Genomic DNA, 12,210 nt, shown 5'->3' with positions numbered 1-12,210 from the left:
GTATGCTGTACATAATCACGGAAACTGTCAGTGTGTCATTCTGTCAGTCAGTCATTCTGTCTGTCCCATGTTTTTCTACTCACTGACGTGGTCAATCTATGTGAAACTGCACATAGGCATTGAGAACTGGCATAGGTAGAAGGTGACAAAGCTATGGGTATGGACTAGTTTGAATTAATACATAAACTGTTGAGGAACACATACTAACAGATATACTGTCAAATTTTTGAGGACTAATTAAGTTTAACTACTGTGCAAGAAGAGTAAAAAAAAAGGTGATTAGAGCTGAATGTAAATAGAACTTTATGACATAAACCACATTCATGCTCACTTGAGGAAGTTTTCTTTGTAAAGACAATATGGCACCATTGATGGCCAAAACACAATTGCCAGTGCGTCATCCCAGCAGACAGGAATACACCTATAGTTTGCAGTTCATCTTTTAGGAAACCTTAAAAGTTTCCTAAATGGAAACAGGGCTTAGGACTCTGATAAACTCCTTAAAGTGATTGTGTTCCAAACATACTTGGGCTATTATCACATTTTATACTCACAGAACTTCTAGTTTGCTGCAGGTCTTCAAGATCGAGTAGTTGAGAGTTTCAATCTGGTTTCCCTCAAGATCCCTGAGAGCAGAAAAAAGCGGCGGGGGAACATGGTGTGTTCGCTTTTACTAAGATGTTGTTTTCACATATAACAAAATAACGTTATTCCCAATGAGCATAAAAGCAAATAGAATAGAATAGAATATACTGGTGTTGGAGGGAAAGAAAAAGAGAAAAATATAATGAGAAAGCAATAAAGTGACAGACTGTTTGCTTTGGAATTTACAGGAATACTTCAGTCTCCAAATGGTCATTTATATTTCAATTAGTGTTACCTTAAATTCAGGATTTTTCTCACATGCCCGAAGGTGAAAGTAGAATCCAAAAACAGAAAAAATTCTTAGAATAAATTGAGTGTAAGACTTTATACAACATTTTTATTGAGTGAAACAACCATGTACAAACTCTCACAAAACTTGAACAATAAAATCCATGTCTCATTCATCCAGTTGTACGCTCATTACTTCCCAAACATATGCATTTTCACACAAAAAAAAAACAGCAGAGGTGCACTATTCAGAGACAGTTTTGCAAAAATGTTTTAAATGGTTAAGTTTTTTTGGGAAAAGTTTGTGTTGTTTGGAAAGTACTGAGCATACGACGATAAAAGAGACCTGGATTTTATTGCATGAGTTGTGTGAGAGCTTGTCAACAGATGTTTTGATATAGTTTTGCTGTTGTTAAACTTGGACCCCTATAACTTCAGTTCATCAAGAACGTTTGCTTTTTCTCAATTCTTTGCACACTGTGGAGGCATGAGAGAAAAACACAGTTATCTTCCCCAATTCAACGTAACATTGTGTGGATAATTGTTATACATATCATTGTAGGGAATGAGGTATTCCTTTAAAGAAGTGGAGCAAGTATGAGTGCTGCCATGAAAGCTACAGATACTACTTACATGGTCTGGAGGACACATTTGATCAGCCATGTAACCACACTGTTTCTTCTCTCCATCATTTGTTTTAATGTATGCACACAAGCATAAAACACACACATCCATCTGTCTGATAAATTATTTAGTGCACACATCTACTGAATCACACACATGCCCTACACACCTGCACACACACAAGTACACTGTCAGAGCAGACTCACAGCCAGTCCAATGCAGGCATGTGTTGACAGAAGCTCGGGTGTGGAAGCTGCTGCAGCGCGGTGCCCACCATGGATCTGACGAGAGAAGGAAAACATGTTACTGAAACACAAAGATTCCCCTCCACACAGCAAGAGCTCTCACCCATTACAGAGCAGAGGTGATGCACTGTTGCAACTGCTTGTATATCTGGAAACAAAACATCCGTAACGTGTTTTGAAAAAGAAATAGACTGATGATCTCAGTGCATGAACATCTTCCACTGATGTCTAATTCTATTAACTTCAAACACTAATGCTGCAAATATAAAGAAATAAATGGACGTCATTCAACCATTGTCCTGCAAAAATAGAGTAAAGGAATACCATGTCTGCTAGAGTAAATACAATAGCAACATTTAATACCTTATGTATTGAAAGCATCCAGTGGTGATCCTAGATTCTGGGGGGCCCAAGCAAAGAGGGCCATTGAGGCCCTGACGGTTGTGCTGACGGTTACACCTAATGTATGTATGACATTTACACATAGCTAGCTAACTGTCCTAACTAATGGTATCCGAGTGTCATACAGTAGCTGGAGGAGGATCCAATTATGTTGTTTTTGAGGCAGCAGTGGTGCCCTGTGTTGTGCCTCTATGGGAAGTTAAAAGGGGTTTATAGTTGCAAAGTATGTCAAAAGTAGTGGCTGTCAGGGGTGCCTTTTCCCAAAAATGGTTTGCCTTGAAGAGGCTTCCAGTCACCCCTCTGTCAGCTTTGCTAAATTTATGCTAAAGTTATGCTAAAGTTGTGTTAAATTTAGGCTCCAAAGTCTATTTTGCAAGTGTTGGTGGTGCTTTTTGTGGTTGGCTTTTGACAGTGGTGGCGTGTGGCTGCCAGTCATTCATTGGGATGAGAACCCACCAGTCTGTAACCGTTCCTTCTGCTGATTTAGACTTAGACTTAGACATGACTTTATTAATCCCTTTGGGAGGTTCTGCTGGCTATTTCTGCTGGCTGGCTGCTAATGAGCCTGGCTGAGGTTTTTAAATGTAAATATCAACATTGATTTAAGATGGAGAAGAATGAACACCAGCTAAATTAGCATCCTGGTGGCATTGTACAGATGTTGGCAATAAATTGGACGACCTCAGGAACTTTAGATAGATAGATAGATAGATAGATAGATAGATAGATAGATAGATAGATATTGTCATTGCATATAAAAAACACAATGAAATTTCGTTTGATTCACCAAAACTTTGCTAAATCCTGGACAGTGCCATTCAACCAGGAGGCTCTTCTTCTATGAACCACTAGAGCAGAGGACTGTGGTGAGAGAAGGAGAGGAGGCGTGTGCTGTACACCATAGACTGCAGAAACCTCAATCACTGAAGAAAAATCAATAAAATACAGAGGAGGAGAATAGAATATGAAACAGCCTTTATTTCATTAAAAACTAAATGAAAACAACGAAATAGGAGCGCTATTCCTGACCAGTGCGTCCAAAGACATGCAGACCAGGGAAACGAAACAAACAACCCCATGAATCTCTTTATTAATAGCCTATAAAGAAACAAACAACCCCATGAATCTCTTTATTAATAGCCTATAAAATGACGTGTTTTCTTCTGCGGGACTGGAGAAGACACAAAATCAATGCATCTCTATTATTGTGCGGGCATAAATTCTCAGAGTTTTGCGGGAGCGGGCGGGAGTGGACATACACATTGCGGTTGCGGGCGGTAATGGTCAGAAATTCAGCGTTCTGGTTACTTTTCAGTAACTGCGCAGCTGCGCTTGTTTTGTTGTTGGGTGTGTGTGTGTGTGTGTGTGTGTGTGTGTGTGTGTGTGTGTGTGTGTGCGGCTCTGCACATCAGTCTGATATGAGTGCTGACTTGTGATGATAATGAATATGATGTTGATTTAGATTCAAGGCAGCAAGATGAGTTTTGGTTGTGGTTGTGGACTGGATGTACTTTGTTGTTTGCTATAGTTTCATCTGTGCGTTTATGTGTAAATAGGCTTGGCCTGTTGTGTGTGAATGTTAGAGTGGGATCAGAGGGGTTAATCTGAGCAAGCATGTGTTCGTGTTCATGCGTGTACTGTAGATGTGACTGTGTGGCGTCGGAATAAAAAAAGTGCTCCGCAACGTTATTTAATACATCAGTAATATTGTCTGTTTCAATGCATATGCCCCCCCACCCCCTCCGCGTGACTTGAAATTATGGCCCCCCCTTGTTCAGATGCGTTCCGCGGTCCATGCTGTACACTGAATAAGGACTGGGGCATTTGTGGGGTTGTGAGCTGCTGTCCCACTCCTGCTGTAGATTACTGCACATGTTCGGGAGAAGTAACCATATGGCTGTCTTGTTGAGGTCGGGATGTGTGGACAGTGGAATCATTCCACAACCAGAAACCATGGATAACCAGAACCATACGGAAACACAGACAAATATGAAGCAGCAGCAACAATGCAAGAAGATACAAAAAAGGACTAAATTACAGTGCACAAGTTACAGGAGCTGATAGGGTCACTTTTCACAGGAGTCGTACCTCATATAATTCCAAGTGACAAATACACGATTGAACTGCACTGAAATGAAAAAATATCTACAAACAGGAGTGCATGATTGTGCTAATTTTATAAATATTGTGCGTACGAGTTGAATGACTTCCTACCATTTGGTTTCTCTTGATTTCAGCTGCAGTGATCCCTTACAGTTTTATAGTTTACTGTGTTTTCACCGTGACTTCAGAGTTATCGGACAATAACCAGCCCTTTCAATGCAGTGCTGTTCTTCTTTTTTGGTCATTTATTGAATATGCCTTATGGTGTCTGACTCCAAATCGATGATATAGTGTTCTGGAGTGTCCTAACAATAAAAAAGACTTTTAAACGATATGTGATCACATCTGCATAATCAAACAAATACCAAATTGTTCCTTGTAATGGGTTACCCCATACCAGGTAATTTAGAGGTCAAGTTTAAGTCTCTGCAAGAACTGAATGAACAGAAATGTTTGCCTGGCTGGAGGAGAATCAATCTTTTGCTTTGAAAAACGAGCGGCAATAAACATGTGGAAAAAAATGGAATGACATTTTCCTGTGAAGAGTCACAGTAATATCAGTTTTCGGCTTAAAACTAACTATTAAATATTTTTGGTGGCACATTACAGACAGATGTGAGAACAGACAAAACAGCGACCAGGGACAGGGGGGCTGCACAGATGAATGGAGAAACCAAAAGACAGACATATGGTCACTTCTGTGTGGGTGTAACCCCCGGGAGGTACACATGCTCTTTGAAGGAGTCAGACAGAGTGAGCGCACATTTATAAAAGGCCTTTTATCTTTTAAAATTCAAATGTTAAATGGTAATTTGTTGAAATGGGAACCTGTTGTGTACAGAGAGGGAAACACTGAGAGATCGAGTCAAGTGGAGAGATGAACTGTGGGATGACAGGTGTGAAGCAAAGGACAGTGTCAGGGGATGAGACGTCAACACAGACTGGGGGGAGAATGTCTCGCTATTATGCAAAGAACAACACAGACGGCTTATCCAAGACAGATCAGTGGAGCAGTGACTGGATGGAGAGGAGGGAAGTGATGACGAAGGTGAGACATAAAGGAGAGTAAGACTGACAGAAGTGTGACACAGTCTGTGAAGATGGAAACAGAGCACTCTGGTCAACAACTGTTGTTTTTTAAAGATGCTTTATAGATATATTAAGTTATGAAATAAACAAAATTAAATTGCCAGGGGAGAGATCTGACATCCACTATAAGACTCCACTGACTCACTTAATACTTGACACCACTGTAATACAAAGACATGACAGAGAATAAAATGAGGTGTGAAATTCAACAATGCAAATTATTCACCGAGAACAATTTAGCCCACATTTGACAAGCACGTAAGCTTCTTATCTCCTCTGGTAGAAAATCAATAAAAGAAAAGAGAGAAAAAGTTCCAGCATGCTTCATACCTTGAATCTTAAGCACCACGTTTTATATGGGCTTTTATGAGCTGACCTACAGGATATCTAAAAACTAATAGGCATGTATCTTTGTGGTCTGACCACAGACTGTAAATACAGATGGATGACATGACCCCAGAAGTGAAGCCAAAACATCTCGATCGCCCCCCTAGTGGCTGGCTGCAGTACAGGTTATAAACCCTGCCTCCATGTCAGCCGATGGGACATGCAACACACTAAAACAATCAAAGTACATTTCAAATTTTTCCCATCTAAGGTAGCTGTTATCACGCTGCTGTATGTTCAAGAGTTTGTTTTTCAGCAACACATTCTCACTCCGACCTCGTCACATATTGACGTTTGGTCATGGACTTTCCACGTCCAGATACGACGTGCAAGGTACCCTGGGTGCATTGGTTGTTGACGTTCTGGGATGGTGGGTCAAGTTCTGCCTGTTACATGCAATGTCTTCTTTCATAATATACTTTCGTTTTCACAGGAAATTTATCGTTTACTTACAGTCTCTTTCAAAACTTACGCAATACGTCGATACAGGGTGAAAGTCAGTGTTTGTTGGACCCATCAACCACCCCTACTTGGACTTTCGGCACCTTAACTTTTGTTCTTGTTCTATTACAGTGACTGGTCATGTATCATGCCGATGTTAAAGGACCCCTTTTTTTTTTGGTTTCTGACACCGCAAGTCACTGCCCGAGCACCAGATTTCGACAACAACCCTGCGAGAGGCAGGGTACATCCTGGACAGGTCGCCAAACTACCACAGGGCTACCACATGGAGACAAACAACCATTTACATTCACATTCTCACTGACAGGCAATTTAGAGTCACCAGTTAACCTGCATGTCTTTGGACTGTCGGAGGGAGCCAGAGTACCTGGAGAAAATCCACGCTGACACGGGGGGAACATGCAAACTCCACGAAGAAGGGTGCCAGCTGGCTGGCAGGTACAAACCTTGAACTCTCTTGCAGTGAGGTGACATTGCTGGGTGCTGCACCACAGCTGAAATCATCATCCTACAATTCTCATCTTTGAAAACTCAGAAAAAGTTGGCCTAACTTTGACATTGAGATCAGCCAGAACTGAAATAAAAGATTTTAAGAGATGCAACTCACAGGTACATGAGGGACTGGAGCCCGATGAAGGTGTCCTGGGATAAGCTGCTTAGAGGGTTATGATCTAACATCCTGAGACAAAAAAAAATATTTATTAAAGTTATAACAAGGATAGATCAACATTTTGGGAAATATGCTCATTTGGTTTCCTACCAAGAACTACACGAGAAGATCAAAACAACTCTCATTACTGAGAGCTGAATATGAAGCTACACCAGGACATGATTATCTTAACTTACCATGGCGACTGGAGACAGGGGAAAAATAACTAGCCTGGGTCTGCCTGAAGATTAAAAAAATCTTCCCTCAAGCACTTCTAATATTGAACTAATGAACACGTTCTTGCAAGAAAAATACTGGTGTAAGCGTAATATTTGGCATATACTGTATACGTGGGAAAGGTTTCAATCTAACTCTGCAAGGAAATGAAGTGTACTTCCAAAAGTTTAAGAATTTTTCTATAAGGAATTAATCTGATCCGTTTGTACAAAGATAAACCAGAGGTTAAGTGAAGCACTGCTTGACAACAACACCATGCACACATAAAAAACACAATTTAGAGTTGCTATTGTGAAACTAATACTAATACTAATAATATAAAACCACAGTGGAGTACAAAATGCAATGACTTCCTCATGTGTAGGTGCGTGTGTGTGTGTGTGTGTGTGTGTGTGTGTGTGTTACTCACAGCCACTCTAACTGATGGAGATCCCTGAACACACCAGGACTGAGGGAGGATATCAAGTTGTCACTGAGAAACCTGAGAGGAAGAGCAAGAAGCAGGGAAAGAGAGAGTTATCTTCTATTCTCTGACTCCAAAATATTATATTACATTAAAAGCATTAACAGTAAAATAAATCAGCTTCTGTAAAAAAGTTTAAAAGTTTCAAGACTGACTAGAGATGTGCAACAAAGAAATCAATGAAAATCAAACTGAATATCTTTTGGTCCTGGACTTTTGGTCACACAAATCTAGTTGTGTTGGGCATTGGGCACTGTGTTTCTACATTTCATAGACTAAATCATTGATGGATTTAAAAAAATAAAATAACAAGGGTATTAAACAATCTTGACAGAAAATCATTGCTGCCTTCATACACAGTTGCAGACAGCTACACCTCACTGTAGCTAAAATTACCTCAACAGCTTTTTTGTGACCCGAACATGCTCTCTCACGTAAGGTGTGTTTGGACTGGCATTAATAAACAGCATAAATAGATTTTAGTTAATCTAAACTCTAGTTGTGATGCCTGGCATCCTCCCAGTAGTGACCTCATTCTTTTTCTTTCCCTTGTGTGCCATCTCAAACTTGCATCATGTCACAGGAGTCAGTTTGGAGTAAAAAAAAAAAACAACTCAAAGGAGAACAAAGGAATACTTCACACATCTATTTCCAAACAGGTGCGTAGGAGAGGGACGAGCAGAACACAAATGAGTTTGCCTGATAAAGGTCTAGTCACCAAAATGTTGCAGCATTAAAATCATTATTTATTCATTGTTTTTTACCTCTAAAGTCATGCAGATTGTTCTTGCCTTTACCACCCTGTTGGCCAGGTGACTCATACTCCTTAACCGGAAACACCCTCAACCTCCATCTCACAACAAGTGGATGAAAGAGCTGTTACTGTCCTTACACTTGAAAAGCTTAGATTTTCCCTCAATGGCTCCCTAAACTCATTTGAAAAGACTTGGAGACCTCTCTTCCACAAGTGTGTGTTCTATGAATACGAAATAACCAAGAACTGCTCTGTGGATAAACACACTATATGATATTAATAACTATTTCAGTAGTTCAGGGTTATCGCTCTGTGACGCTCTCTTATACTGAACATGCTAATCGAGTAATTCAAACAAACAAAAGCAGTCAATGATTGCTTCCTGTCCATTCTTCATTTGACACCTGGTATAAGAGACAAGCTAATCAAAAATACACAAGAAGGTAAGTAAACTGGAAGAAAAATAAAATCCATATACAGTAGTTGTTTCAGGAGCAATTAAAGGGGAACTCCACCCATTTTCAAAATTCATACATGTTATTCCTAGAGAGTCCAAAAATGTTAGTAAATCTGAACAACTCTCTTCCAAATCAAAAAGCGAGAGTGCTAAAACTCAAATTTGTGATGTCATCATGTATAAAGTCTGGTGGTGCTCCACAGATAATGAATAGTGAATGATGTTAGAGAGCACCCAGGGGAATGTTCTGAGTATGTGGGTACATTTTCTGTTTCAGAATTGAGAACACTACAATAGAATAAGGCTCAATTGGGTATCAAAAAGAAAACATTAATTCAGACTTTATACTTGATGGCATCTCAAGTTTTCTCTGGTTTCTGGCTTTGAGAGAGAGTGCCTTATGCTCACAAATATTGATTGAACTTTCCTGTCATGGAACTAACATATTGGAATTGTTCATTTTGGCGGTGTTCCTCTTCGACATCATTAATGAAGTGAGCAGGGTACTTACAACTTCTTCAAACTGTGCAGGCCCCTGAAGGCATGTTTGGATATGATCTGGAGGCTGTTGTTTTGCAAGAACCTGAAAGCAGATTAAAAAAGTCAGAATTCGGGGCGTCGGTGGCTTAGTGGTAGAGCAGGCGCCCCATGTACAAGGCTGTTGCCACAGCGGCCCGGGTTCGACTCCAGCCTGTGGCCCTTTGCTGCATGTCACACCCTCTCTCTCTCTCTCTCCCCCTTTCATACTTTTCTGTCCTGTCCATTAAAGGCTGAAAATGCCCCAAAAAATATCTTTAAAAAAATTCAACCAAAACTCTAACCATTGATCTCTTTAATGCAGTGGTTCCCAACTGGTCCAGCCACGGGGTCCAGATTTCTTCTTAGTCATTGGTTCAAGGTCCACACAGTTGAGTATATTCAACGTTATTGCGTTTGGCCATGTCGTCAAGCTAGTTTGCTGTCTCTGTCATGTAGCTGCCCATTAGTCACTCACTCTACAGCAGGAAATGGCGCTTTGAAATAAAAGCTACGCGTTAGAAATTCACTGTACTTAAAAATAAAGTGCACAAACCTGACATGTTCACTTGCGGTCCATCTACCATGGACCTGCAACCCACTTTTGGACCGCGACCCACCAGTTGGGAACCACTGCTTGAATGCATGCAAACACCAGAGTAAGATGTCAAAGTGATTTAAACCTTGTTGTCGGAATAGTATCATTATTACTATTCGCTGCACGAGCATTTCTTTTCCTTTTAACACTTCAGTAAGAATGACAGGATAATACCCTCATCAGCATATTCTCCACCAACACAGAGGACAGTCATCTGCAGGGGGACAAACAGTTGCTCAGATGCAAATTATGACCCTTAAAAACCCTTAAAAAGACAGAAATAACACGCCAGTAATTACTAACTTTTGGTCCTTTATCTAAGCTCAGAGATGTGTAACTTTCAATTTATTTTTTTGGCCAGTAAATGTGTTTGTAAATGTGCATAACCCTTACCAATTAGATTCTGCAGACAGACTCACATGATAAAAACTATTTATAGTTGTCAACATCATTGTACCATCTTCAGAATTAGCCTCATTCAGTACAAGAGCACAAAACCCTTTCAAAAATAGAATTACAAAAGCCAACGCAAAAAGAGAAAGCTTCAGTTCTTTAGTCCATTTATCGTTCACCATTTGAGACCCATAACTAATCTACCGGCCCCAGTTATAGTCTTGCAAACCTGTGATGTGCATCACTTTATCTCATCATGAATCTTGATGAACAACCAGCCTGACACCAATGTGTGAGCGTATATGGGAAACTAAATCTAATCATAGTAAATGCATTGAGAGCTTGATGATTAGAATGGATATATCATGTCAGTGTTGACAGGCCGAGTTGTGTCTGGTATTTGTCATGATGATTTATGAGGCAGCATGATGCAAATGGCACCAGACATGATGCATAGATGATAATAAAAACTGCATTAGAAAAGGGTTTGGAAATAAAACTTGGAGATGTCAGAGAGACTTGTAACTGTCCCTCTAGTTGCCTCATAATCAGCTGACAGCATGATATTTGCTCTGACTGCAGTCTGTCTCAGTTAACATCACTCATGCAATATATTAGCCCATGATTTATTCAACATAATGACACTTTGTCTGGATCAGTCTCCAGAAACAGGCAGTGATTTATACAAGAAAAAAACAACGTATTTTCCAAAGGTACAAATGTATGACCAGTAGAGAGATTTACTGCATCGCAATGAAATCACATCGTGCACAAAGCATTAATACTGTCGACTTGTCAGTGCTGCCATCACATCTACAGTGAGTTAGGAGACAGATTAACTGACTGAGAAAGGATCGCTGATGAAATCATTCCATGTACATAAAATTATTATGTTTCAAAAACAACAAGTACTAGAAAGCTAATGAGGCATATTGTACATTTTTATGTGTATTGAGCTCATTTTGGCTCCGCCTTCAGAGATCCATTTGTCTACTGGAAACTGAAACATGAGTAACAAAAGTTTAATAGTAATACACGGTGTCCTCAGGGCTGGAAAGATGGAGAGAATGCCTTCAAATTACTAAACACCAGGGGCCTCATGTACAAAGACTGGATTTCCTACTGAAACATGGGTACGCTTAAATCCAGAAAACATCGTATGCACAAAAATATCCAGATATATGAATCTGTGTGTACACATGAATCCAAGCACATTTCCTTTGTACATCCCAATCAACATGGAATTGAGCGCACATGTTGGAGTACCCGGCCCCTCCCTGTCCACGCCCCCATTTAAATATGCAAATCATATTTAAATGAACCCTGCACCTAAGATTCCCCTCTCTGCACGATCAGAAAACTAAAACAAAAGAATGAGTAAGGCGGGGAAAAAGAAAAACTTCACAGAATGCGAATTGGAGACGCTCACTGAAGTGGAGGCGCACAAAAATGTACTTTTTGGCACGCTGTCCTCCGACATCAATACTAAACGTAAGAGGAGTGAGTGGGAGAGCGTGTGTGAGCCTGTCAATGCTGTGGGGTCAGAAAAGCGTACACACGCAGAATTAAAAAAGAAGTGGTCCGACACTATATATATATATATAGTCAAGATGGCGGCGCGCACAGACGCAGCGGTTCAGAGCTCTCTTTTTTGGTGCAAGTTGTTGATACTTTTGCTTGTATGGTGTGTGTGTTTGTAACATCTACAGCCGACCCGAACTTCTAAAATTGGGACTACGGAGTGAGCAAGACGTCACAGCTGAGTTTCTTCGCTCACACGAGATACCGGCGGACATAGCCAGGACACCGGGCTCTCCGTGGATTACATTTCCCAGGGGAAGGAGGCGGAGGCGGCGCAGGGACAGGAAGCAAAAACGGGGCTGCAGAGCCGGCGCGCTAGCCAGGCTCCGCAAGCTGCCATTCAAACCATCGCTTCCCAGCATTTTTCTATCAAATGC

The 12,210-nt window shown here is 40.6% G+C and overlaps 1 protein-coding gene across 2 annotated transcripts in view; it reads right to left on the bottom strand.

Annotated features, from left to right (window-relative positions):
- The window catches only part of rxfp2a (relaxin family peptide receptor 2a), an 80,775-nt gene that overhangs the window by 18,131 nt on the left and 50,434 nt on the right, over positions 1-12,210 (bottom strand). For both annotated transcript variants that reach the window (XM_050040290.1, XM_050040291.1), the window contains exons 6-10: positions 9,257-9,328; positions 7,481-7,552; positions 6,793-6,864; positions 1,704-1,778; positions 555-626 (exon numbers count right to left, since the gene is read on the bottom strand). In XM_050040290.1, the coding sequence (XP_049896247.1) occupies positions 555-626; positions 1,704-1,778; positions 6,793-6,864; positions 7,481-7,552; positions 9,257-9,328 (363 nt within the window). The remainder of the gene's footprint in view (positions 1-554; positions 627-1,703; positions 1,779-6,792; positions 6,865-7,480; positions 7,553-9,256; positions 9,329-12,210) is intronic.

The sequence above is a fragment of the Epinephelus moara genome, chromosome 3 (genome assembly GCF_006386435.1).
Source record: "Epinephelus moara isolate mb chromosome 3, YSFRI_EMoa_1.0, whole genome shotgun sequence".
Taxonomy (NCBI): domain Eukaryota; kingdom Metazoa; phylum Chordata; class Actinopteri; order Perciformes; family Serranidae; genus Epinephelus; species Epinephelus moara.
This window is presented reverse-complemented; position numbering and strand designations above follow the sequence as displayed.